At 42.4% G+C, this 24,246-nt stretch overlaps 2 protein-coding genes across 3 annotated transcripts; both read left to right on the top strand.

The window, feature by feature from the left end:
- Positions 1 to 2,038: 2,038 nt before the first annotated feature.
- LOC127360820 (protein L-Myc-1b) lies at positions 2,039 to 5,616 on the top strand. The gene is made up of 3 exons (XM_051395259.1): positions 2,039 to 2,338; positions 2,864 to 3,488; positions 4,203 to 5,616. The coding sequence occupies exons 2-3, from the start codon at positions 2,945 to 2,947 to the stop codon at positions 4,802 to 4,804; spliced, it is 1,146 nt and encodes a 381-aa protein (XP_051251219.1). The 5' UTR covers positions 2,039 to 2,338; positions 2,864 to 2,944; the 3' UTR covers positions 4,805 to 5,616.
- Positions 5,617 to 16,595: 10,979 nt separating this feature from the next.
- On the top strand, positions 16,596 to 23,579 carry LOC127358605 (cytosolic 5'-nucleotidase 1A-like). Of its 2 annotated transcripts, none has more exons than XM_051391816.1 (6): positions 16,596 to 17,132; positions 18,296 to 18,463; positions 18,680 to 18,809; positions 21,198 to 21,320; positions 21,454 to 21,638; positions 21,978 to 23,579. In XM_051391816.1, the coding sequence occupies exons 1-6, from the start codon at positions 16,989 to 16,991 to the stop codon at positions 22,347 to 22,349; spliced, it is 1,122 nt and encodes a 373-aa protein (XP_051247776.1). In that variant the 5' UTR covers positions 16,596 to 16,988; the 3' UTR covers positions 22,350 to 23,579. The 2 variants fall into 2 exon arrangements, with proteins under 2 accessions (XP_051247776.1, XP_051247785.1); XM_051391825.1 differs by lacking the exon at positions 16,596 to 17,132 and adding an exon at positions 17,177 to 17,714.
- The last annotated feature ends 667 nt before the right edge of the window (positions 23,580 to 24,246 follow it).

Below are 24,246 nucleotides of genomic sequence, written 5' to 3'. Positions count from 1 at the left end.
ATGTCCATCAGTAATCAATGAATAGGACCAGAGATACTGGAGGTCTCGTGCAATGATATGCTTAATTAAGACAGGCACGCTATGGACCAAACTGATCAATATGTTAGACAGGAGGAGGCTGAGGCCGTGGGGGGTGTATGATTTTGACCTGCCGCTGTCTGGTCATGAGACGTTGGGGAACTTTGACCTTTTGCTGGCCCGTAAGCATAGAGCATTTGTTCATGCAAGACGACATATAGACAAATCATGTGTCTACTTAATCACTGCCTGGTTCAATATGGCGATATCATGGTTTGTGTTAAAATAATTAAAGGTCATTGAGAGGACTCAGGTTTTATAAGGGTGGTCTTTTTCTTCTCGGGCAGATCTGTTTTTTGTGGGCTATAAAGAAGAATTTAAGACCAAATATAGTCATGTTTGTTTTAGACATTAACTTCTCCCACTGTGAAGAAGATTACTCACTTCAGCAGCACATGCAGATGTTTCAGCAGTTGAATCCTGATTGTTTGATTATTGGTTGTGTTAAAAATGGAGGTCATTCAAAGATGCACTCCACCCTTCACTGTTGAAATGTTTTGTAGCTTGGAACAGAATACACCTTTTAGCTACTGTATATACTTTGTCTGTGCCAAGATGCTGGACATGGAAATGAAGGACTATCAGCATTGAATTCCTATCTTTTGTAATACAAATTAGAGGACTTGCTACTGCAGATCAGCAACTTAATGGGGCTTTGTCTTCCTATCCAAGTGATGTGCCTGCAGATGGTTATCAGTAATAATTAACAGATTAAAAAAAGATGGATCAAGATAAACACCCTCCTGAATCAACAGAAGCAAACTGGTTTTACAAGCTCGAGCTGTTGGAAAAATGACGTTTGGAAGCCTTATGAGGTCTTTTGCAGGATTAAGGAAAGAGGATCATCTTAAAACTAATGTTTGGTGTCATGGTTGAGACGTGCCAGCTTTACATCAAGATGAGGGTCACAGACTCGTCTCTCAATGCAGAGACAACAATGAAGACATCAGACAGGACATGACCGCTGTGTCAAAGGCTGAACCTTATTACTTTGTAGACTATCTCAAATGCATCGTGCCATTATGGTTTAATATGAATTCAGTGTGTAGTATCATGTGTTAATTATGCTGGTATCCAGTGGTGGAAAACAGATCCCTTATTTAAGTAAAAGCAGCAATACAGCAATGTAAAAATACTCAAAAAAAAGGTCCTGCATCTAAAATTTTACTTAAGTAAAAGCAGTAATTATGTAGGGAAATGGCCACTGTGGGAATTTTATTATTATATATTATTGTACCGGTTGATTACTCTGGTAATTATTTTCTCGGTTAATCTCTTAATGGTTTGATATATAAAAAAGAAAAAGGTGGAAAATGCTGACCACAGTTTCCTGAAGCCTAGGTGAACATCTTCAGTTCACTATGACACAAGACAAAGACAAGCTTTTGCATGACTTATCTTTGCAGATTAATTTTCTGATGGAATAATTGCTTCAGCTCCCTTTATATATTATCTTTATGGCTGATACATTAATGCAACAGAGCTCTTTCACTGCTGTACAGCAGGTCCAAGTGGAGCTAACTGCTTTATATACTGTAGAGTATATGAAGCATGACATGGCTTCATATTTCATTTGCACGCTGATATTAACTTCATCCCTGTGTGTAAAAGCTTAATATACGAAGTGCAACTAAAGCTGTCATATTCAATGTAGTAGTGTGGAAGAACAAAGCAGACTGTAATGGAATAAAATGGGAGGCTGAGCCCTTGGATGGGAATTAAAAATCTCCCAGCTGAAGGGAAATGACTAACAAAAAGAAAACATGTTCTCCTTGTACTCCTACTGAGAGCAACAAATATTGATGATGGAATATGTCAGATATTGTGACCATAATTGGTGTTGTAGACGGGGCGGGGCTGAGCGCCTCCCCCTCCGCCTCCATGCAAACGAAGGGGCTTACCCGGATCTACCGCTGCAGATATTTCCGAGGCTCCTCCCTGCACTTTTTTTTTATCGCCTTATAACAGGATATCTCACTGGCGCGAAAAACGCACTGTGTGGCTTTCTATTACACATTGTGGGGCGGACCTTGTGCCTGTTGTTTGAGTGAGCCCCGGCTTCATTTTGTTGCTTTACTACTTAGAAATAAAGCGTAAAGTACGCGCTGCGTCGAAACACCACGCATCTTGTGTCTCCAGCAGCAGCAACTCGGACCGCTTTTATCCGTCTGATCTCCGCGCACCGTGGACACTGTGCTCTTTGGCTGCAGAGGGGATTTTCAATGCCCTGAATTTGGCTGTGGGATTTTGCGGAGAGCCGGTGAGTAGTTGTACTCTAGTAGTCTGCATGTGGAAGTTTCATACGAGGAAGTAGAGGACTGTCTAGGATTGTTGTTAATACTGTGACTGTGGAGCAGTCTACTTTTCTTCTTCCCCGCTTCACATGACTGCTCTGCGGAACAAAGCGCTGTCTACATTTCAGGAAATGCTACCTCATACATGACTTTTACCCAGGATAGTCCTTTAAAACAAAGTCTGTACTTATCCGTTTCCGGCCCTTTAAAACTTGCACTGAAACATACTGAACGCTTATGTATGTGTATATATATACACATACATAACTAGATTATGTAATAACCTTGTGTGCCTGGACAGTTCAGTCCATCAGTGCAAAGGGAGCATCGGCAAAATGCAATCAATTATTAATGTGGTCCCATTTGAAGAAAGCAGGCTGTTGGAGGGATGTGATATCCTAATAGTCCATTAGATGGATACTTGAAACGTGATCATACATCTGATGACTCTAAAAAGATCGTTTGCTAATCGCTGTGATATTTCCCCTCAGGTTGTGCAGGACGTTCTTCAGAGGCCACTGGTGTCATTGGATCATTTCTGGGAATAAACTCTAGAGGATTTAACTGGAAACATGGAGTTCGACTGTTACCAGCACTATTTTTTCAACGATTTCGACACAGAGGAGGATTTTTACAAGTCGACCGCACCAAGTGAGGACATATGGAAAAAGTTCGAGCTGCTGCCCACCCCTCCCATGTCTCCCACCCGGACTCTGAGCGGCGGTGCGCTGCAACTCTCGCCGGGAGACAAGCTCAGCTGGCTGTCCAAAGTCCTGGGTCAGGACGAGGAGTGCGAGGGGCAGTTCATCCCCGACACTGGTGAGCTTTTCGGCAACCTCAGCTCCATCATCATCCAGGACTGCATGTGGAGTAGTTTCTCAGCCAGTAAGCAGCTGGAGAAGGTCAACGGGAGAGTGTCAGCTGCGGCACCGACCGTCGTCTCCCCGGTGGCCCAGATCTCCGTGAGACCGAGCAAAGCGCAGTGCGTCTCTCCAGGTGGCCCGCTCGCCACGTCGGCGGCAGACTGCGTCGACCCCGCGGCTGTTCTCACCATCCCGGCAAGCAGCTGCAGGAAGCCGGCGTCGTCTGGCTCCGAGTCTCGCTCTGATTCCTCTGGTAAGGAAGCAGCCATGCTCTAAATTGCCCCACCCTGCCCCTGCCTTGGGATTATATTGCCCTCTAACAATGCGTAATTTGTCAAGCTGGGTTGCTGTTGCATAACTGTGGTCTGTGGTGCAGAGGGGTTATCAAGTACAACGCAGTCAGTCAGTCACCTTTTTGCTGCTGAATTTTTACTCTCACTTTGACGATGCGCCACATGCTCGCTGAAAATGCCCATGCAGTCTTTTAAAAACCGCGCCCCCGTCACTTTTACTTGAATTCCCCCCCCTTTCAATATCTGCCACTGGCTCTGCATTACAATCAGAGTGCGGCAGAGGGGCGGGGTAACCGAGTCCTGATGATTTATCACTACTACACACACACAGCGACAGACCGTGAGAGTAACTCTTTCACATTTCCCAAATTAGGGAGTGCCCCCTGCCAGCCGATCTCCTCATTTAAATTGTTGATGAATGCTCGGTGCTCAGTGACAAAAGCCTGAATTCATGCAAGCTTTGGCATGGATGACCAGTTACTGTTAACACCTCAGCCCCCCCCCCCCATAGAGGAGTAGTGATTTACTTGCTTTAGCGGTGGAATTCACTTCAATTTTGATTCAGTTCCACGCTGCTCTTTCTTATGTGTGAAGCTTGTGAAGTAGTCAGTAAAGAATGGCATTGAACCATGCTTCTGTGTGTATTGATGAGTTGTTTTCCTGTGTGATCACAGATGATGAAGAGGAGATTGATGTTGTCACTGTGGAGAGCAAGCAGAACCGGGTGCGGCTGATGAATGTCAGAAAACCTGTGACAATCACAGTCCGGGCCGACCCCTGCCCCAAACGCTTCCACATGTCTGTCCACCGGCAGCAGCACAACTATGCCGCCCGCTCCCCAGACAGTGAGCCAGAACACGATGAGGAAGACGACGACGACGATGATGATGAGGAGGAGTCTGAGGAAGAGCCTCAAAGCAAGCGTACTTGCACAGCATCCAGCCAGCAAGCTGGTTGTTCGGCTCGAATCTCCCAGCCTGCCTCCCCCTCGGAGACCCCCCAAAACTCAGACGCAGAGGACACTGACCGCAGGCGGAACCACAACTTCCTTGAGAGGAAGAGGAGGAATGACCTCCGGTCTCGTTTCCTCGCCCTACGGGATGAGATCCCCGGTCTGGAGTCAGCCAAGACCCCGAAGGTGGCCATCCTGACCCATGCAACAGAGTACCTCGTGGAGCTGCACGCCAAGGAGAAACGGCAGGTCCAGGAGAAGAAGCGCCTCAAAGCCCGACAGCAGCAACTCCTCCGCAGATTATCTGAACTGAAGCGCTCCTGAGACAAGTGTGCTTTTGAAATAAACTGCCTCGTTCACAGTCAGGAACTCCTACTCTCAAGTTACCTGTCATTTTTGAAAAGCTACAGTTTTTATATAACAACATGCCTCATGTAAATAGCTGTGAATTTAGTTTGGAATACATTCATATTGCTGTGGGCTTCCTATGAATTGACTGCCAATGAACCTGTTACGGGGAGGAACAGTTAGTGTGCTGTGTTTTCTTTTTTCTCTCTTTGCACAGTGTTTTAGTTTTAAACAGGGGTAACAGATTTGATTTTATAGCTATGACTAAGATAATTCCTGGTATGCTGTGATGGGAAGTGGGAAAACCTGTCAGAGAACCAGTGTGATAGTGAATCTATGTAGCCTTCAGGATGTGTGTGTGTGTGGAAGGTGGTTGAGATGTCTTCATTTCACCATTGCACACTTATAATGGAGTGGAGTATGAATGCCTTTCTGTGTACATATGAGTGAATGAGTCAGTTCCTGGTTTGTTTGGACTGTACGACTGATTGTTTGATGTACAAATTGTTCTGTAAATAATAGCTTATCACTCCTGGTGAAGGAGACAAAATCAAGAGTTGTCAACAAGCTTCGCTCCTCTTCATGACATGCCACCCGGCATCGAGGAATCTCTATTTTGTTAAGAAAATAGGAAAATGGGCAAAAAAAAAAAGAATAAGTAGCACTGCTGTACTTTATATTCACATGTCACTTTGTGATTTCAATGCTTCTCTTGATTTTGTTGATTTTTTTAAAGCATGCTAACATCAACAGCAACATTAAATTTTTATACCACATTTGCATACAAACCTGATGTCTGTGTTTTTGTTTTTATTCAAATATGCCACACACTGCCATGGCACCAAGTTCCTCTGTGAAATTAATATTAAATCTCTCTGAGTTTTGACCTTGCTATCTAATTTGTTTTGCGCTCATCTCAAAACTACAATTGGCTTCTATTTGTTTCCATGGCAACCCAGGGAAACCTTGCACCTAAGTGAACCCTGGATTTAAATGTTCTGAGGCGGAAGTAACAAGTGACACAGATTTATCATGCCTCACACCAATAGCATTGGTAAGCTTCACCGCATGCTGCTGCTGTGGTGGGTAGTGCCTCTCTAGAAACACAACCTATCACACACAAATCAGCTGTAAATGAGGGCAGATCATAAAAGATGAGCCAACTGCTTGACTTCACCCCTTTGGTGTTGCTTTGCGGTATCTGTCGTATAAATTAGGGCGTCTCGTGCACCAGCTGCTGGTCTACAGAAGGTTAGACTGAGCTCGTCCTTGAGTCTTGCCCTTGAAGAGTGTGTGTGTGATACTGTTGTGGATCCTCCCCTCTGCAGTGGCTGCTGCATGCCGGGCACCTGATGTGGCTCTGAACTAGGTTACACACACACACACACACACACACACACACACACACACACACATGCCATCAGTATCTTTAGAACAGTCCCTGGGGTTTTGGAGGCAGGGGTTGTGTGAACTGCTATTGGATCCAGTGCAGCTATTCACACAGGTATGCAGTCAGCCACACTGCTTCATGTAAGCGACTGTAAAAAGTGAAAAGAATTTTTGAAATTAGTGGATGACACTAGTCCCTTGTCCCCATTCATAAGGCTTGTACTTGTTATTTGACACGCCTTTTACTACCCTTTGTTGTACAGTATATTGCTTTGTGGTCCATGTAATTGGTGGGCGTTGGGTGCCGGTCAGACTCCTTACATGCAGCTGCTGTCCCCCAAAGAGCTACTTGTGTAATCAGAGTAGAGCGAAGGGGTCTAGTACCAATAGATAAGCAGATGCTTGGGATCCATGTTAAACAGTAACCTGAAACTGTTGGTGATGGAGGCTACCTGCAGTGTGGCTCAGTTCAGAGTCCCCGAGTGGTGGGGAAGATTCTTAAATCAACATATACTGTGGTTACTTTTACTTTCCACTCACACTGGCTGAGCTCAGAATTTGCAGGAAGGTAGTTGTGTGCACATCCTGTCCTATATTTAGGAGGGGTGCAGTATAACAGAATGAACGGGCCAGTTAATTCTTTAAAAAACGTATTGCATATATATTCTCTCATAAATGAGTTCCTGTTTTATGCCGCTTCTCTAACGATGACCTCACCGACATGTCTCTGCAGGCCTGGATGACTGAGGTGTGAGTGCCAGTCATTTGTATAATAAACTCAAAGCAACCATTTCGTTCAACTGCAGCCTGACAGACGAGCCAGGCACACCCTGAACTCCAACCGTCTCGCACCTGACTGGTCTTTGTTATGGCTGGGATTGGTTGACGTTTCACCTCCCTGTGTTCACTTTCTGGGCCCCATTTTCAGCCCTGAGGGCACTATTTTCTGGCGCAGTTGAACATTTCCTTTACAAAATCAGCATTTGGTCTCAGGAGGAGTTAAATGACCCCATCTCCACACAATAGCATGTAATATTTCTGCAGAACAAGTCAGCCAACATTTAACAGTTAACCTAAAGCTTAGTCACAGTAAATAGTAATGGTGCCTTAGATTGACATCGGCTGCAGCTGCTCTGCTGTTTGTGCTTTCTACTACTTCAGGAAGTGAAAGTAAAAATCAGATATCAGGTCTTGGAACAGATAGGAGCAACCTGTTTGATACATTTCCTGTTAACCTTCTGAGCACAAAATTCATCTGAAGTGATGCAGCACAAGAGTATGAAGTCAATTATTAACTCAATAATGTAGTCAAGGTTCAAAGACTTTCTCCAGAAGATGTGCTGTTGTTGCCTGCTCATTTCAGGTCAATGCAACTATCTAAGACCAACATGCAAAGTTTTAAGTCCGCAGTGTGTTTCTGACTAAAATAATGTATGTTGGGCATTTTGTTTTCAAAACACCTATTTGACCTCATCCAGTGAGTTTCAAAAGAATTGTCTCAACTCACAGACTGTACAGTTGGTGTTCAAAGATAAAAAACCACAAAAATTATAATGAGGAGCTGTGTGTGTGCTAATGTTGACGATAAACAGTGGTTATACAGTGGTTATGCCACTCCTGTGTTTCAAAAAACAGAGTTTTCTTGAAGAAAATAATGAGGTTAGAGGATCTTTTTTCCTGTAGGATGCTCTGCTCTGCCGTGACGGTTAACTTGCCAGACCAGATTTTCAGCTCTCAAGTTCATGCTACACCCACACTGAGCAACTTCCAAAGTGCACGTGTGACACACGTGTTCATACCCTTTCCTTTTAGAGCATATGTGTTTTATTCTTTCACATCTGCAAGCTAAATTTATTTTCCGCGATAAAATAAGCCTTTTAGCCCCAAACAGCTGTAACCTGTTGCTGTCCCCTATACTAAATATAATGGGTATGTAAGAGGATATCAGTTCATGGCTGTGTTACAGAGGTCTACATATTCCCAGGGAACAAGACGGCATGTGACGACTTTACTGGTGGTCGGACAGAATGTGTGTGATGTGTGAGTTCGGGGTGGGACTGTGGAGAATTGATGATTTGGCTCGGAGGAGAGCAGCCTCTCTCTGATTTATACATTCAACTCACACACACTGATGTAAAAAGCAATATCATACATGTTTTTCTTTTCTATATAAGCACTTTCACTGTGACACTAGGGAGTGTGTGATGGCATTTACAGAACAGCAACCTGTTAAAATAAGACATAATTGCTAGATCTTAACTAGATGCAATAAAGCATGCGGCATTAGTACGCAGTGCTGCCTGGAAAATTCTTTGATTGAATAGTTGGCTAGCATGATTAATGGGCTAATTGCATGATTTACACAGGACACAGACAAAGCTGTGTAACTGAGTGAAATAAGAGCAGAAAGTTCCCTGGAAGGCTGCTTCAACGCTGAAATTACAAATGTATGTATGCTTGTGTATAACCCTCCCTAAATCACGTTATCACATAGCTGTGTGGTAAGCAATCCATCTGTTAATATTCATATTGCCAAAGAGTATATTCAGTATGTTTTTACCTTTGACTCATAATTACATCACCTCAGAACAATAGCTCAACTTATAAACATAAAGCAGATGAACGTGTCTTATCTTTGGCAAGTCTCCCTGACAAGAAACACTACCAGTTATACTCGTCGCTCTGGCATTTCTTGCTTACAAACCATGTTGAGGTCAAATGAGTTTGAAAAGTGAGTGTGATAACTGCAACTTACCTTAAAGGTCCAGTGTGTTTAGGATTGGAAAAAAAAAAACAGAATAGAATATTCATACATATATTTCCATTAGTGTATATTCACCTGAAAATACTGATTGCGGTGTGTTATTTGTATCTAGAGAGGGAGCGGGTCCTCCTCTACGGAGTCCACCATGTTGAACCATCGTGTTTCTACAGTAGCCCAGAACGGACAAACCAAACACTTATTTCACGGCCCCCGTAGTTTTCTCCAACACACTTGGAAGACTGAGCTGTATTCAAATGGTTGCAATCTGCAACTTCACTGTTAGATGTTACATAATCTTGTTGTCCTTTTAACAAACTTTTATTTGAGCAACATACAATATGATAACTGTGTTCCTGGACAGTGGGAGGATAAACTTTCGTAACAGTCAAGATCCCCTTGCTGCCGCTGTCATAAATCTCTTACCTCTGCACTTTACAAGAGAAAAAAACACACAGACACACAGGCACATTGAGCAATGTTTCCACCATGTTAACTGGTTGTGTTCTGACTGGCCTGGTTTGTATGGCATGTATACATTGCATGTTTACACAGTGGGGCAGAGGAGGAAACGGACCATAAACACTGCACTGGTTTGTGATTCTAAGAGCATGGTTGAACTGGCTGTTTATCTCTGACCTACATGTGGGTGAAAATAGGACATATAATAAGGCGGAAGCGAAATAGGCTTATCTTAGGATAACCTTATGATCTTCTGTGGGAGAATGAGCTGTAGTGGAATTGAATAATCACCCATTAGGAGGTTTGCTTCAGGTTGTGCTAAGAGATTTCGGGTGACTGCAAGCTCGGAGGGAATCAGAGTCAGCTGGAGAGAGGAGAAGTGGACTCACTGTCATCCCTTCCTTACTCAACACTCAACACACCCTTCCCTTTATTCTATTTTTTAAGTGGCTGACGGTCAAGGAGGATGGGGAAAACACAAGCGGGAAGAGATGCAGATATACACATCTGCTTGGGAGGGCACGCAGACAAACAAATGCTTGCAGAAAACTTTCCCTGCTCGCAGTGCTCCATCTCTCTGCCTACTGACCCACATTCCAGCCTGGTTGTGTCACTGGAACTCAGCCAGAGCTGCGGCGGCTACTGTCCATCTGATCCTAATGAGGCAGTTAGCCTGCCATTGAAAAAACGCATGATTATGCAAGAAATCACATTCTTTTGCACCCTGTTTTCCTGTTTGTTTTCTGTCCTTTCCTACTGTCTTCTTATTTCCCTCTCTTTCTCTCTACATCCCTTCTTCCCTGACAGCCCCTCAGAAACAGTCGGCTGGCTCCTGCCCTCCCCTCAGGTACTTATCTCCACCATTTGCTGATCTAGGTCAGTCTTCTGTTTCTCTCTCACCCTCCCCATCCTAAGGCCAGTGTTACATAACAGTGATGATTCAGTTGGAAGAGGCTGTATATGCTCCTCTCTCTGGATACATCTGGCCCATCTTGACTGGTGTCAAACTGGTGTTTTCCTTTAACCTCACCCAGTCTAACAAATAGGTCCGCCTTAAATCCAAATAACAAACAAGCAGAAATTCCTGTGCAGCACCTGTTCTGCAGCACAAATGTGTTTGTTGTGGGGTTATTTTGTAGTTGCCCCTTTCCACAAAGCACCTTCTTTACTCTCCTGGCTGACAGCTATCTTGTCTGTTGTGGGTTAGTAGTATCTAAAATAAATTCTGGAGGGATAGCGAGGGGCCAGGCAGCCATGTTGTGTTAGTGGAGCAGACCTTTCAACTCGCCTCGTCTAATCTGGAGCTAATCCTAATCCCGTTAGTGTAAACACCGCTGCCATCTGGGCCCAGACACACCACAGCTCTGATTATAATGAACCCATCAAAAGGTCTTCAAACCACCACACTGCATGAGCTGTCAGTGGCTCGCGCTAAACTCTCTGACCTGGGCTTATGACACAATCAAGCTGAAGATGGACAGTCCAACAGTAAACGGGTAAACAAACAAATGCATAGCCAACACTGTACATAAACTGATGTTAATAAAGTAGACGATGCGAGACCAGAAAAGCCACATAAATTGTGTGTTAGAGTCTATAGAAACAAACATGAGTAATCTGTTTCTATAGGGTTGTTGGCCACTGGAGATGTAAGAGGGAGCATTAGCTGCGGTGATGTAACCATGGTGCTGGTTAATGGATAAGCGGGAGGAGAGAGGGGGAAAAGGGCCTCAACAACTGTGACAACTGCTGTGCTGCCCTCACCCTGGCAACCCCCTCACCACCACCCCTCCCAACACACACACACACACACACACACACACACACACACACACACACACACACACACACACTGAATGGGTACGAGAGGGTGAGATGGCTTGTGAGTGAGTCACTAAAGCTGGCAGTATGCTCCTAGTGTGATGTGTATCCATGTTTCCTGCTTTCTTGGTGTTGAGTTTTTTTTTGGTTTTGTGGCCTCCTGGACTCTTTCCATCTATTTGGAGTTTCGCTTCTTCATCACATGATTCCAAACAATATTTTTACATTAACAATTGACTGTGACTATGTATATTGTGAAGAGGGTAAGTTTAACAACAAATCCACAGATAATAATCACCCAACTCTAGAGTTCTCCTCAACTCTAAAGAGGTTTTAGCACCTTTCAGCTGTTTGTTTTGGTTCCCTCTCACCACTCTTATCAGCATTGTTTCCAGACATAGCAGGCAACTGTTTTGAGAGAAAAACCTCTATACACCTCCTGTACGCATCCCAGTGTCACTCCAAATCATTTTACAGACCCGCTGATCCACTGGACGATGCAGTGTCAGTGTCACATTTTGCCTCACTTAGATAGGAAATTATATTCTTCAGGTGCAATACCAGCAGTCCTATAAGGAGCGACAAAGTCTGTGTTTGGAGGAGGTGGATGGATGGATGGATGGATGGATGGATGGATGGCTCAAACACACAGTACTTCAGACAATCACACTGTTTGAGTCTGTGTGAAATGAAAATTTGCCTTTAAAAAGCTCTCTCTATGTTACAAAGTGATTCGCTATATTTCCAGTTAATTTCACGGCGAAGGAGATGAGGGGGAGATCTCTGTTTCAGATATGGCGTGTCCTTGAAGTAAGGGACATATGTTTGTTAGTGGCAGTTCTTGTGGTGTATTTTGCATTTAGAAATCCCCAGACAATGGCACTGAGATCTCAATTTGTCTGGTATTGTGAGACTACTCTGTGTCGGCTTGATGTGTAAAGAAATGCCTTAATAATTCTATATCATGATAATATGTCAACGTTGTGTTTACAGCTTGCTGCACTGACCCACAATTGGCAGAAAAAATCAAGGTGCAACATTACTGATGTCTCTTTCATTTCAGCATGTAATCCCGGACGAGATGTTTATATGCCACAGTTGCTCAGTTCCCACTGAAGTAGCCCAGCAAGCACATTAAGTTTCACAAAATTTGCATATGGGCCTATCCATGTTTCTGAAACCAGAATATGACGTTTATATACATGAACACATCCTGGATACTCCCTCTCTCAAAAACTAGATAAGTAAATGTAGTAAATACACTATTTGACCTAGAATTTGACATGTTCCCAAACTGCTTTCGAACATAGACTCAACTTCCCCTACATTATGCTTTTAATGCTTTATGCTTTCAAAATAAGATGAAGCAATCTAGTAAGAAGTGCCAAAGGAAGTAAACTGATGCCAAGTATCTACTATCGCAGAAATATGTTGAAACCTGTTGGTGCTGTTGGGGGTTTTATCCACAGAGTAGCAGTTTAAATCAGAGCCACTGCTGCTCTCACAGCGAAACGCTTTCTTTGTCAGCGAGCAGATGTTCCATTGTTTGGCTCTGCGGTGTAAGGTTGCTTCAGTTGAAGTTGGGACACTTGCTGCATCTTTTGAATTTAGCCCCATTGAGTGCCGTCACTACCAACCCCCACCTCCTTCTGCCCCCCCAAGCTACTCAGAGAGGGGCTTTACCCCTCCCCCCGTCCCCTTTAACCCCCTGCAGACCTCATAGATCCCCCACCACCGCCACTATAACCCCCCTCTAGATCTCTACTTCAGCGCTTGTGCTCTTCTTTGTCTCCGCCTCGGTCAGGCCCTCAATAATCAGAACCCCCCCACCTAAATTACTGCAGTATGAGATTGTATATAGGGTGTATTTGCATACATACATATTATAATATACCTTTAAATGCTAACATGCAGACTCACACCCACGCTATGTGTGTTATCAGATTGTCTCTTATCACATGGTGAATGTATAGTGTATAGACGCCTCTGTTTGTCCTGCATGGTTACAATTCCTTCTTTTCAGCCAGCGTCTGAATGTGACTGCTGTTGTCGTCAGGGCCTGAGTGACCACCACTGTGGAGCTTATGTAATACTCAGTGCCCTGCTTTCCTCTTCCCCACTATAGGCCTGTATGTGTGTGTGAAACAGTGTGAGAGAGAGAGAGAGAGAGAGAGAGAGAGAGAGAGAGAGAGAGAGAGAGAGGGAGGCTCTGTTATAAGGCCTAGGAAACACACAGGCAGCACAGACTTCCTGTTTTTGTGTTGAGCCCATTGGAGGCAGGAAGTGAGAGGAACCGCTGCTCTGCTCTGTTTTTTCTGCTCTCTGATGGGTGAATATAACACTACGAAAAGATGCTAGTGCTTAGTCAGCTGCCACCCACTTACTTACACTACAGATTTAGGAGGGTGGGGTGAATCTGAAAGCCAATAACAACAAATCCAATAATGCCACTTGAGTGGCGGTGTGGGTGCTCGTAATGGTCTGTGCTGCCACTTCAGCAAATGACCTTCATATGGGTCTTTTACCTTGGCGGCGGATGATCGCGAGCTCTTATCTCTAGTAAGACAAGGAGGAAAGCCTCTGAGAATGTATGTTTTTATGGAAGATGAGGAAGGGTTCCAGCCAAAACTAAGAGGAACCCCAGTTAGAACAAAGAGTCTGGTGGTGGCAAACATGCCTGAGAGGTTGCTTTGAAGGACTGATTAAGGTTATAATAGTCATCTGCCTTCAGGCTGTGTGTTGGGGGGTGGGGGGTTGATAAGAGGTATGGGGGTAGTCCAGGCTGTTACCCTCTTTGTTCTGGCCCGCTCCACTCATGCCTGCTTTTGTCTCCACCCACAGTCTACCACTGAGAGAGCATTATCTCTCTATCCAACTCGCGCCAAAACAGAGAGGGGGGCGTGCTGCTTTTTCTTCCTCCTTTCTTATTCTCTGTCCTTTTTCCAAGGTACATAGTGTATCTGACACGTTTCCAGGGCAACTCAGTGATTGCAGGTACAGAGTAGTTGTGCAAAAATCTCAGAGTCCAGCCAGTGCAGTGCCAATATCCCTCCTTCTTTCTATTTCTGTGTGTCTTTCTCTCTAACATTTCTCGCCACTCCAGGGTGCATGGGGAGGGGAGAGAAGGGGAGTGGTGTCACAGCCGGTATGAAGAAAGGCTGGCTCTTCTGAGCATCGCGCCAAATGCCGGCGTTATTCAAATCAGCTCAGTGGGTGCGGCCCAACTGTCTCCATGTCCTGTTAACCCCCTCTGAGCTTCAGACTGGTAAGCAGAGACACAAAGGCAGAGGCAAGTGTAGGCTCAGGGCTTTGACACATAAAGGGTAAATGTATCACTGATGTTCATTAGATACAGCAGAATATGAAGTATTTACTTCCTCCAGTGAAACAGATTAAAATAATGGTATAAATGTGAGTTTTGCTGTGGCTCTTCAGTCATGAAATGTAGTATTTCTACATTATATGAAGCTTTATAATGTCACATTTAACCAATCAACAGAGTGTTAGTCATTATGTTCTAAACTTTAAAAATCTGGGTTTTATTCTACTTAAACCATAGGTTTGAGGTCAAAATAGTACATACTGATTACCACAGACATTTAAAGTCCCTATAGTGAGGAGTATTACAGCCACACAGCTACTATGCCAAAGTTAGTGTTTCAAGATACAAAAAAACTTCAGATCAACTTCCTCTCTCACACTCACAGTTTCTGTTTCAAGTCCTCTTTGTCTACAACGCCCCGAGGAATGAATGAAGCAGTAAAGTATTCAGGCCCACAACCTAAGGCTGACAGGCTGACCTATCCTCTACTGCACTCTAGTGGGTGTGAGCATGAAATGCAATAAATGACTGATTTGGCTTTTTCAAAACCACCACATTACTGAGAGTCTCTCAGTAATAATTAAAAAAGCAGGACAACAGAGACACACATACATTTTGGGACACTAATGAGTGTGCAAGTTTAATTTACAACAACATTTTAATTTTAATACATCTAAGTACAAAACAAATACGTAATATTGTGTACATCTACAGTTCCTCAAGTTTCGAACAATAAAATATACACAAAATCCTTCAGCTGTCTTCAGTCAGTCGATAAAAGCTCTTTGCACCTGGTCCCTGGAGACCCTGGAGGAGAGTGTGCAGTCACAGCCAGACACATTATCCTGCCAGTTACTTCGGCATACTTGCAAATGTCAAATTCATGTGTGTTGCCTCTAGAAGTAGGGGGCTGATAGGTGTAATGGACCCTTGCTGTTTTGTAATTTGATGCTATCTTGATGTTAATGCCTGTAAAGTATGGGAAGCAACACTGTATATTTTCACTGAAAAGTCAGTATTTACTACCTCTGTAATGTTGACGGGTAAATAAAGATGATGGCGGCTGATGGATGCAGTTATATCCAGCATGTGCACGTCAGGTTGCTGGTTCTAATATTCCTTTGTTCCTTGCATGGATGTCTGCTCTTCTTCCCCGAAAACATCTGTAGTAGGTAAACTGCCTGATTGCTGTGATTAAAGCATAGCTAATATTATTTATCATGCGTTTATGCTCTTCAAAGCGAAACTTAGACTTTCATCTTTGTTCCCTGCATCACCAGTCTGTTTCTGATTTATGCCATATTTGGAGGGTTATATATGCAGTCGGGTGTCCCCCACAGCCAATCAGATCCTAGATATGGGAGTCCCAGCCACTCTGACTCCCTGGCCGTTGCCTGGCAACTGGGACGGCTGCTCTGTAATTCAATCCATGGAAAGATCCTGCAGGGGTTTACATGGGAGGAGGCAAGAAGAAATTATCATTAGATGCACAGGAGGAAGCAAATGACCCAGGATGGACTTCATTTCCCACACTGCTGAACAGGAATATCCTCCCGTTGTAAGATTGGGAGGTTAGAGCCCATGGGATAAAATGCACCTCTAAATTGCTTTTGTACTAAGAACATCTAAAAAAAAAGAACAAAAAACCCCCATCTTCACTTTAAATTATCTATTGATATACTGTATGAGAAATTAGCTTTGCTTCTTTGTTCAAATATATCAAACTTCACCTCTCTATTAGGAGAACTGAAGCATGAATTCATTACAAGCATCATGACATCATGACTGACACAGCAGTGTTTTGGACCTGTTTTATCCAATGGGGTTCATCAACCATTTGTCACACACAATAAATCACATGTTCTGCTGCTGCTCCAGGGAATTAGACCCTGAAAGGGTTAAAAAGGGGGAGGATGCAAAATAACTCGAAGTCAGCAGTGTGTGTGAAAGCGAGAGAAAGAGAGAGAGGAACACACAGAAAAAGACAAGCACAGATGAGCTAAACGAGGAATATAATGCGTATGATGCTGCAGATCAGAGGGAATACTAACAGCTTGAAATTAGTCTTTTTCTAAATCAGAATCAGAAATACTTTAATAATCCCAGGGGGGAATTACTTAAATCTCTCTCCATCTCCTTTTTATTCTGCAGCATCTCACTCCTTGTCTGTCTCTTTAGAGCATTTGGCTGAGTGCCTCTGATCTGATGTCCTGAGTGTACCAGGACTGAATTCAAATTGTGAATGTGCAAGACTGAGTAAGGACTTTTCAGGGAACTCTTGCCAGAGAGATAGAGAGAGATATTAGAAAGAGAAAGAGACTAGAAGAGAGAGCAAACTGAGGACACACTGGGACTCAGTGTGGACCTGAGAGAGACGGAGGAGAGTGGTGAGTTGAAAAGGTAAGATGAGTCTAAACAACGGTCAAACTCTGACCGTCAGAGAACAGGACCTGACTGGAAATAGCAGTAGCAGCAGCAGCAACCAAGCTGCCTGGGAAGATGCTAGGGTGTTTTTGAAGCCCTCCACTCCCACCAGGAAACCTAAACCAGTGAGTATCCCTACAGCCTTCCTTATGCAGCATCCATGTACAGGTACACTGAGTTGAGACATGAAGATGTTCATGAAAATCTAATTGAATCTGCTTGTCATCATTTTGGAGCTGAATTTTGTTGCTCTTTCTTGCTAGTCACCTGTGAAGGCACATGTGTGCTCTCTACTCACGGCTGTTTATTTCACAGTGGCCAAGACTGATGTCACATGATGAATGACAGATGAGACTAGACAGACACTCTGACCTCTCAACTCTATCAGAGTCCAGCTGCGTTCAAAACAGCAGGAGGGTTAATAGCAGGTTTACTAGCAAGTGCTGCAGTTGAAGCCTTACTGAAAGAAAGTTACATGAAGATGTTGTTGGGTGAAACAAGATACAGAGGCTCGGCTATGCTTTATTGTGCCACCTGGAAACTGAGAGAAGTGTAGAGGGATCTTGTTTCAGATCAGGTGCAGGGTTCTTTGTAAAGGCTGTTGGCTCGTTTGGATTACTTATCTGGACAGGATGAGCCAAAATACAAAAACAGACCCAACAACTACAACTTCTGGCTCTTGCAGGATGCAGGGAGTTATCTCTGATGTAAGTTTGGGAGCAATGTGACATGGAGTCTTTGTTTAATAGTCTTTAAGTAGTGGAGGTAATGTCTCACCCTGTACGTATTCCAAGGTTTCTCATATCTTACAGTTTTTGTAGATTAATGCTGTCTTTAAATCTGAATAAAAGTATCTATTTCAAGGTCAGCCCACTCATAACAAATTCAAAATGGATTACAAAATATGTCAGAATAATGTGTTGTTGTCTTGGTCTCAAAATAGTTAAAAGGTGTCTGGTATGTGAGCCTGCACTATCAGAGTCTTGCAGAGGAAAGTATTTCATATCTCACTGTCACTTCTATTCTATCCCACCAGCTCACTCAGTTTACCCACTGTTGTATATCAGGCAGTGGCAGTAAGGCCTTTATTAAATTATTCATTTGTATTGGGTACTGTCAGAGTCAGCAAACCAAACCAATATTCTTCTGCTACTGCTCAGAATATGAACAATGTACTGTGTCTCTACAGGCAGACAAGTTTCAACTCTGATTGGATAATCTGTGTTTGTGAAGAACAAGCCAAAGCTGGACGTAAATTAAACGTTTCCTTAAACTCTTATCCCCCCAGCCCAAGCCGGAAAATGCCATCACCATCGCCGTTTCCTCACGAGTCCTCTTCAACATGGAGAAGGAACAGCATATCTACGAGCAACAAGGCATGGAAGAGTACATCAAGTATCAGGTGGAGCATGAAATGCAGCCTTTCAGCCCTGGGCCTGCCTTCTCCTTTGTCAAGGTCAGAGGCTATAAAGAGAAAGAGGTGCAGAAACAAACACTATATCAAACCCGCTGCAGAGTGATTCCTTGGTGTCAGTGTTACATGTTAGGTCGTGTCTCTGGAGGCGGTGAATGAGCAATAAGCATTAAACACCAACCCACTCACTTCCATCCCCACTGCAGTGATGTATTGTGTTTTTGTATAACTCAAATCTGTGTTTGGTGGTGTTGCCAGGCTCTGGAGGCTGTGAACACTCGACTGAGGGAGCTTTACCCTGACAGTGAGGAGCTTTTTGATGTTGTGCTCATGACCAACAACCATGCATACGTTGGCCTAAGACTCATCAACACCATCAATCATCACCGTGAGTTACTAATACACATTAATGATGAAAACATATAAGACAGTGTGAAATATCTCTTTGTCTGGTGTATGTCACAGCCTCTGCTGTACGGCTGCACAATATGGTAAATATATCATATTGGGATTGCAATATGATTCACAATTAGTGTGGGAATTATCATTTTTCCAACAAAAATTACATTTTCACTGAAAAAAACTATTAAAATCATCATGATGAGAATTTTTTGGGGGTCTATATCTGAAATTAAATTTGGAGAACAAGATTTGTATACCAGGGCATCTCTGCAGCGCTACAGTACTTCATTATAATACTGTTAACACATTTTTACCTTTATCGAAAAATGGCAACTTCTCTGATTTGCATACTGCACTTAGCCATATTGTGATTTTGATAATATTTTGATTCATCGTGCAGCCCTAGTAGTTATACATCTTTCTTATTAGTTGGTATCCTAATATTTTGTTCGCAGAAAAATTAGACAATCCTGGTAAACTTCAGTATAGTTCACTTTTTACAAGCCCACCTATGTTGTTTTAATTTCTCTATGGACAGTTTGACCATTTCTTTAACAACTATTAAAATTGGGTGAGTTTGAATTTCTCAGATAAACTAAAGGATGAAGTGTTCTTTTATGGGTTGAGAAAATTCTTGCACTTTTCAAGCTCAATTAACCATTTAACCATTTCTGTCTTTTGTGGCCCATGAAAAGTTGACATTGTGACAGATATGTGGTTCTCACAGGACATCCACAGAACAACAGACATAAGACAGTCGTTCTACAGAAAAATATGTTTAATCGCTTCATTGCCAATAGTTAGACAAGAAAACTGATACTGCTCTCATCTCTATACAGTAAATATGAAGCTGCAACCAGCACGGTTAACTTAGCACAAAGACGGAAAGTACTGAGACGCACCAACACAATGTTAGTTTCTTTTCTTTTCAAGGGATTTATTGACAAAAAGAAAAATATACTAAATATACACTTCCTTTTCTGCAGAGGGGTTTCAAGTTATTTACTTTTTTCTCTCGTGCTGGAGGATCAATTAACTGTTCATATAGCTTCAAATATGTCCTGTTGAGAGGGTTTCTTGAAAGTCACCAGGGTCGCCCTTTTCATTGCTTATGAGACCAATAATGCGCCTGTGAACTGAATTAGACATGAGCACACTGTATGTGTAGATGCAGCGCAAATGAATAGTAAATACGTACTTGGACAGTTTTCAGGTATTATAGGTCAATTTCAGCATCACCTACCATTATAACCTTTTAGAAAAATGCCTATGTTTTCATTAGGTGATCTCCTTAAATAGCACAAGACCTACCACAGGTCCGTATACATACACACACACAAACACACTGAGGGTGGGCTGGACTCAAGCAATGTACCATTGCTCTGTTCTCTATAGCTGCTCTGCACAGCTGGTCCTCTCTATTCCCACACTGTGAGAGACCCCATGACCCAGTGTCCCTAGCCAGGTCACACAGACACGCAAGTGTGTTCATGAAGTCTATTCAGGACATCACAGAATCCTCTGTTGACTCAGGGAGAGGAAGAAAGAGACAGAGGAAGACACACACAGAGAGAGAGAGAGAGAGAGAGAGAGAGAGAGAGAGAGAGAGAGAGAGAGAGAGAACTGGCCAGTAATCCAAGGATCTCTTCTCTGATCTAATAAAGGCTATTTTGTTGATTTCCTTTGTGAAGCCCTGAGTGTCAGTGGATCAGTTTTAAGGGGTCACTCTCCTCCCTGTGGATGAATAGAGACTGACAGTAGTTATGGTGGGTTTTTTCTCATGGTCCACCCACCACAATATGACTTCTGGGGATGAGTGGGGGGAGTTAAGGATGCTGTGTTCTTGCAGAGGTTTGGCAGTCCCACACCCAGCACCCACTGATGTAGTCAAGCCAAGCGGAAAAATCTGCACTGCCGGAGACAAGATCTCAGGCTCTTTCCTCTAATGTAGCTGCATGTTTCTCTTCCGTTTCCATGCTCTGCCTCCTAGAACCCCACACCACCAGCAATCAGTATTTGATGTTGAATGTAATAATACATAGGTAGTTGTGCTTCTGATCACCCCTGATTTTTTTTTCTTTTTTGGAATTTTTTGAAATCGTAGAAACTTGAATTTCTCATGTTGGAAGCATTTCTGGTACTTTGATATTATTGATCAAAATCACTATAACAGTATTTAACTTCTCTCACCATTAATACAGAAATATATAGGTTAGGCAAATGTGAGTGACATTGTAAAAATAAACAATAAGTAATCAGTGGCTCATCCTTTATAAAAGCATATTTTTATAACAACTGCAATCCTGAAGGTTTTCATCACTTCTCTTTCATATCTTCAGCTGCTCACTGAACTTTTGATTCCTCTTCTTTGCAGAGTTGTTCATCGAGCGTTTCTGTATGACAGGGGGAAACAGTCCCATAGGCTACTTGAAGGCCTACCACACTAACCTTTACCTGTCTGCTGATCCTGCCAAGGTTCGAGAAGCTCTGGAGGAAGGTCAGTGCAAAGAGAGAAGCTACATATTACTGAGAAGCTGTAATACTAGACCAAGGAAGCAAAAAGTTAGTGTCAATTCTACGTGCTACGTAAGATGTACTGATACACACCTGATTTTCAACCATTCATCCAGGTATAGCAGCAGCCACCATGTTCACCCCAGAGAAGATAACGGAAGTGTCTGAGACTCAGCTGCGTGTTGCCTTTGATGGTGACGCCGTCCTCTTCTCTGATGAGTCTGAGCGCATTTATAAGGCCCATGGACTGGACAAGTTCTTTGAGCACGAGAAGGCACATGAGAACAAGCCTCTGGACCATGTACAGTATAATCATAGTGACAATTATCAGTATCACACTGCTATTGGAAATGTAGTGCATGAAAAGGGAGTTGTGGTTGGCTACAACTTACTCTTATTTTTTGTATTTTTGACCATGATTTCTTCGATTTACGATAAAATTGTACCGACAAAAGGTATTTCTGAGATAGGTAAATATGGTGACATCAGACGCGCTGTTAACAAGCATCATCTTTTTGTCATGTCACCGCATTTCCATATCTCAGTAATTATTAGACCAATGATGGCTAATATAATAATATTTATAGTAAAGCAGCAAATAGAGACTGTGGGCTGACTGTATTCGTTCTTCTTTCTGCAGGGACCATTGAAAGGTTTTCTGGAGGCTTTAGGAAAACTGCAGAAGAAGTTTTATGGCAAAGGCCAGCGCATGGACTGCCCCATCCGGACCTACTTGGTGACAGCTCGCAGCGCAGCCAGTTCTGGTACCAGAGCCTTAAAAACTTTGCGTTCATGGGGTCTGGAGATCGATGAAGCTCTCTTTCTTGCGGGGGCACCCAAGGGCCCCATGCTTGAGAAGATCAGGCCGCACATATTCTTTGATGACCAGATGTTTCATGTGGAGGGAGCAGCGGAAATGGGAACAGTAGCGTGCCATGTGCCGTATGGGATAGCTCAGAGAGTTAGCAAGAAAGGAATTAAAGACACAGAGACTTCTTCAGGAGCCAAATAGCCTGGACATCACTGTGCGGAGGAGACATTTCATTAAGGCTTTAACCAGCTGAGGATGTTTTATTTAAAAGAAAAAATGTCCTGCAAATAGGTTGAGAATGTGATAAAACCCCAGGTGATGCAATATGATGTGTATATAATTATATAATTAATTATGTAATATTGTGACAACATTCATGAAATAATTACTTTCATTATCAGTTAAAGACATTTCAATTCAGAGGGTTATTTTATCCATTGGTTCATCTGTTCATAAAGAGGTACAACGTTGGTTTAGTAACATGTTATAAATTGTTATAATGGCTCATTTATTCATTAATGAATCATGTACTGAATCTTAACAGATTCGTTATAAGCCATTAATTAGTTAATATATATTTTATTTTGATATATTAATCAACAATGTTTGCATTACAAGTTATGACAAATGTCTTTCACTGTTTGGACCATATGACAGTGTACCTTGTGGAAAAGGGCTGCAGAGGATCTCAACCAGAATCCAACATTTATAACTTCTTTATTATTAAATAGGGAGGATAAATATCAAAGGACTAAATCACAACCTGGTAATCCTAAATTTGTTAACCATTAATAAAGCCATTAGTTAAAAGTTCTAAATATTTAAAAACATCAGCCTATTATTATTTTGTTTGGATTTGGAAATTCACCTCACATACTGGCAACTTCAAATTCATTCATTTTTACCAACATTCGTAAAACCCCTTTGAATCAAAATGAAGAAACAATGAAAATATAATTCAAATATATTTAAAATCAATCAGAACCAAATATTAGAAAACTTCACATTCTGAACAATATTTATTTATAAAGGTTACTGAGGACACATGAAATGACTTAGCTTTTGATAAAGAGGGAGTCTGAATACAGCCTGGATGTGCTCACTTGATCAGAAGCTACACAGCTGCACTAAAGAGACATGTGATCAGTCACTTTATGCAGAACCTCCATTTGGATCAATACAGTTTCATCACTTTCCTGCTTGTCTGTGTGTTTAAATATTTTTAAAACTGGTGCCTTTTTCTCACTCTAGTTGGATTTTCTTTTGTCAGTCTTGCATGTTGTTGGTGTATGTTGTTCTTGCAGTTGTTTGATCAATGTATATGAATGTATTTTAAGATTACAAAAGTATATTGGTAAAATGGGATCATTTTACTTGATATTAATTTAATATTGTATCTTGTTTAAAACAATAAAGATGAGTTTTAATATATTTTGCATTTATTGACATCCATCATGTGCAATTTTCATTTCTGATATTTTTCCCTAAAGTGCCGAAAAGGTCTGTGTCTCTCTTCCTGTTGTCTGTCTGTATTATTTTATTATTTAGGTGTGTTGTTGTTATTGTTGCTCTAGTGTTCTGAAGTTAGTACTGAATGACAAACCTACCCAGAAGTGGAATCTGGGCCAAATGAGCACTGTGGACTTTTATGCAGTCAAGTTCTCTGTTTCAAGATTGAAGTAAAGATGACTGTAATAAAAAAAACACTCTTTCTTGTCTTTTTTGTCACAAAACGCAAACTGGTTATTATTCATTGCGCTGCAGATGTGAAAAAAGGGTTTCAACCTCTTACTCTCAGTCAAGAATAAGAAGTGTTAAAGAGTTTTTAGTGCAGGAAAGGCTTTTTACTTTACAGAGAGACCAGTGAGTGACCTCAAGCCTTTATCCAGAGAAAATAAAAAAGGATGGAAATTGATGGTGGCCAGAAGAATTCTTCCTCTTCACAGCAGGAGGAGACAAACACCAAACAGCTGATTACAACAGCTTCAATGTACCAGTGAGTCACTGTTCTGTTATGGTTACAATAATCAGATCTAATGAATACAATATTTATAGTAATGTAGTAATCAGTAACTACAGTGAATACACCGTAGTAATC

This window comes from Dicentrarchus labrax, unplaced genomic scaffold (assembly GCF_905237075.1).
Source record: "Dicentrarchus labrax unplaced genomic scaffold, dlabrax2021, whole genome shotgun sequence".
Taxonomy (NCBI): domain Eukaryota; kingdom Metazoa; phylum Chordata; class Actinopteri; family Moronidae; genus Dicentrarchus; species Dicentrarchus labrax.
Note: the sequence above shows the minus strand (reverse complement) of the source record. Positions and strands in the feature narration are given on the sequence as shown.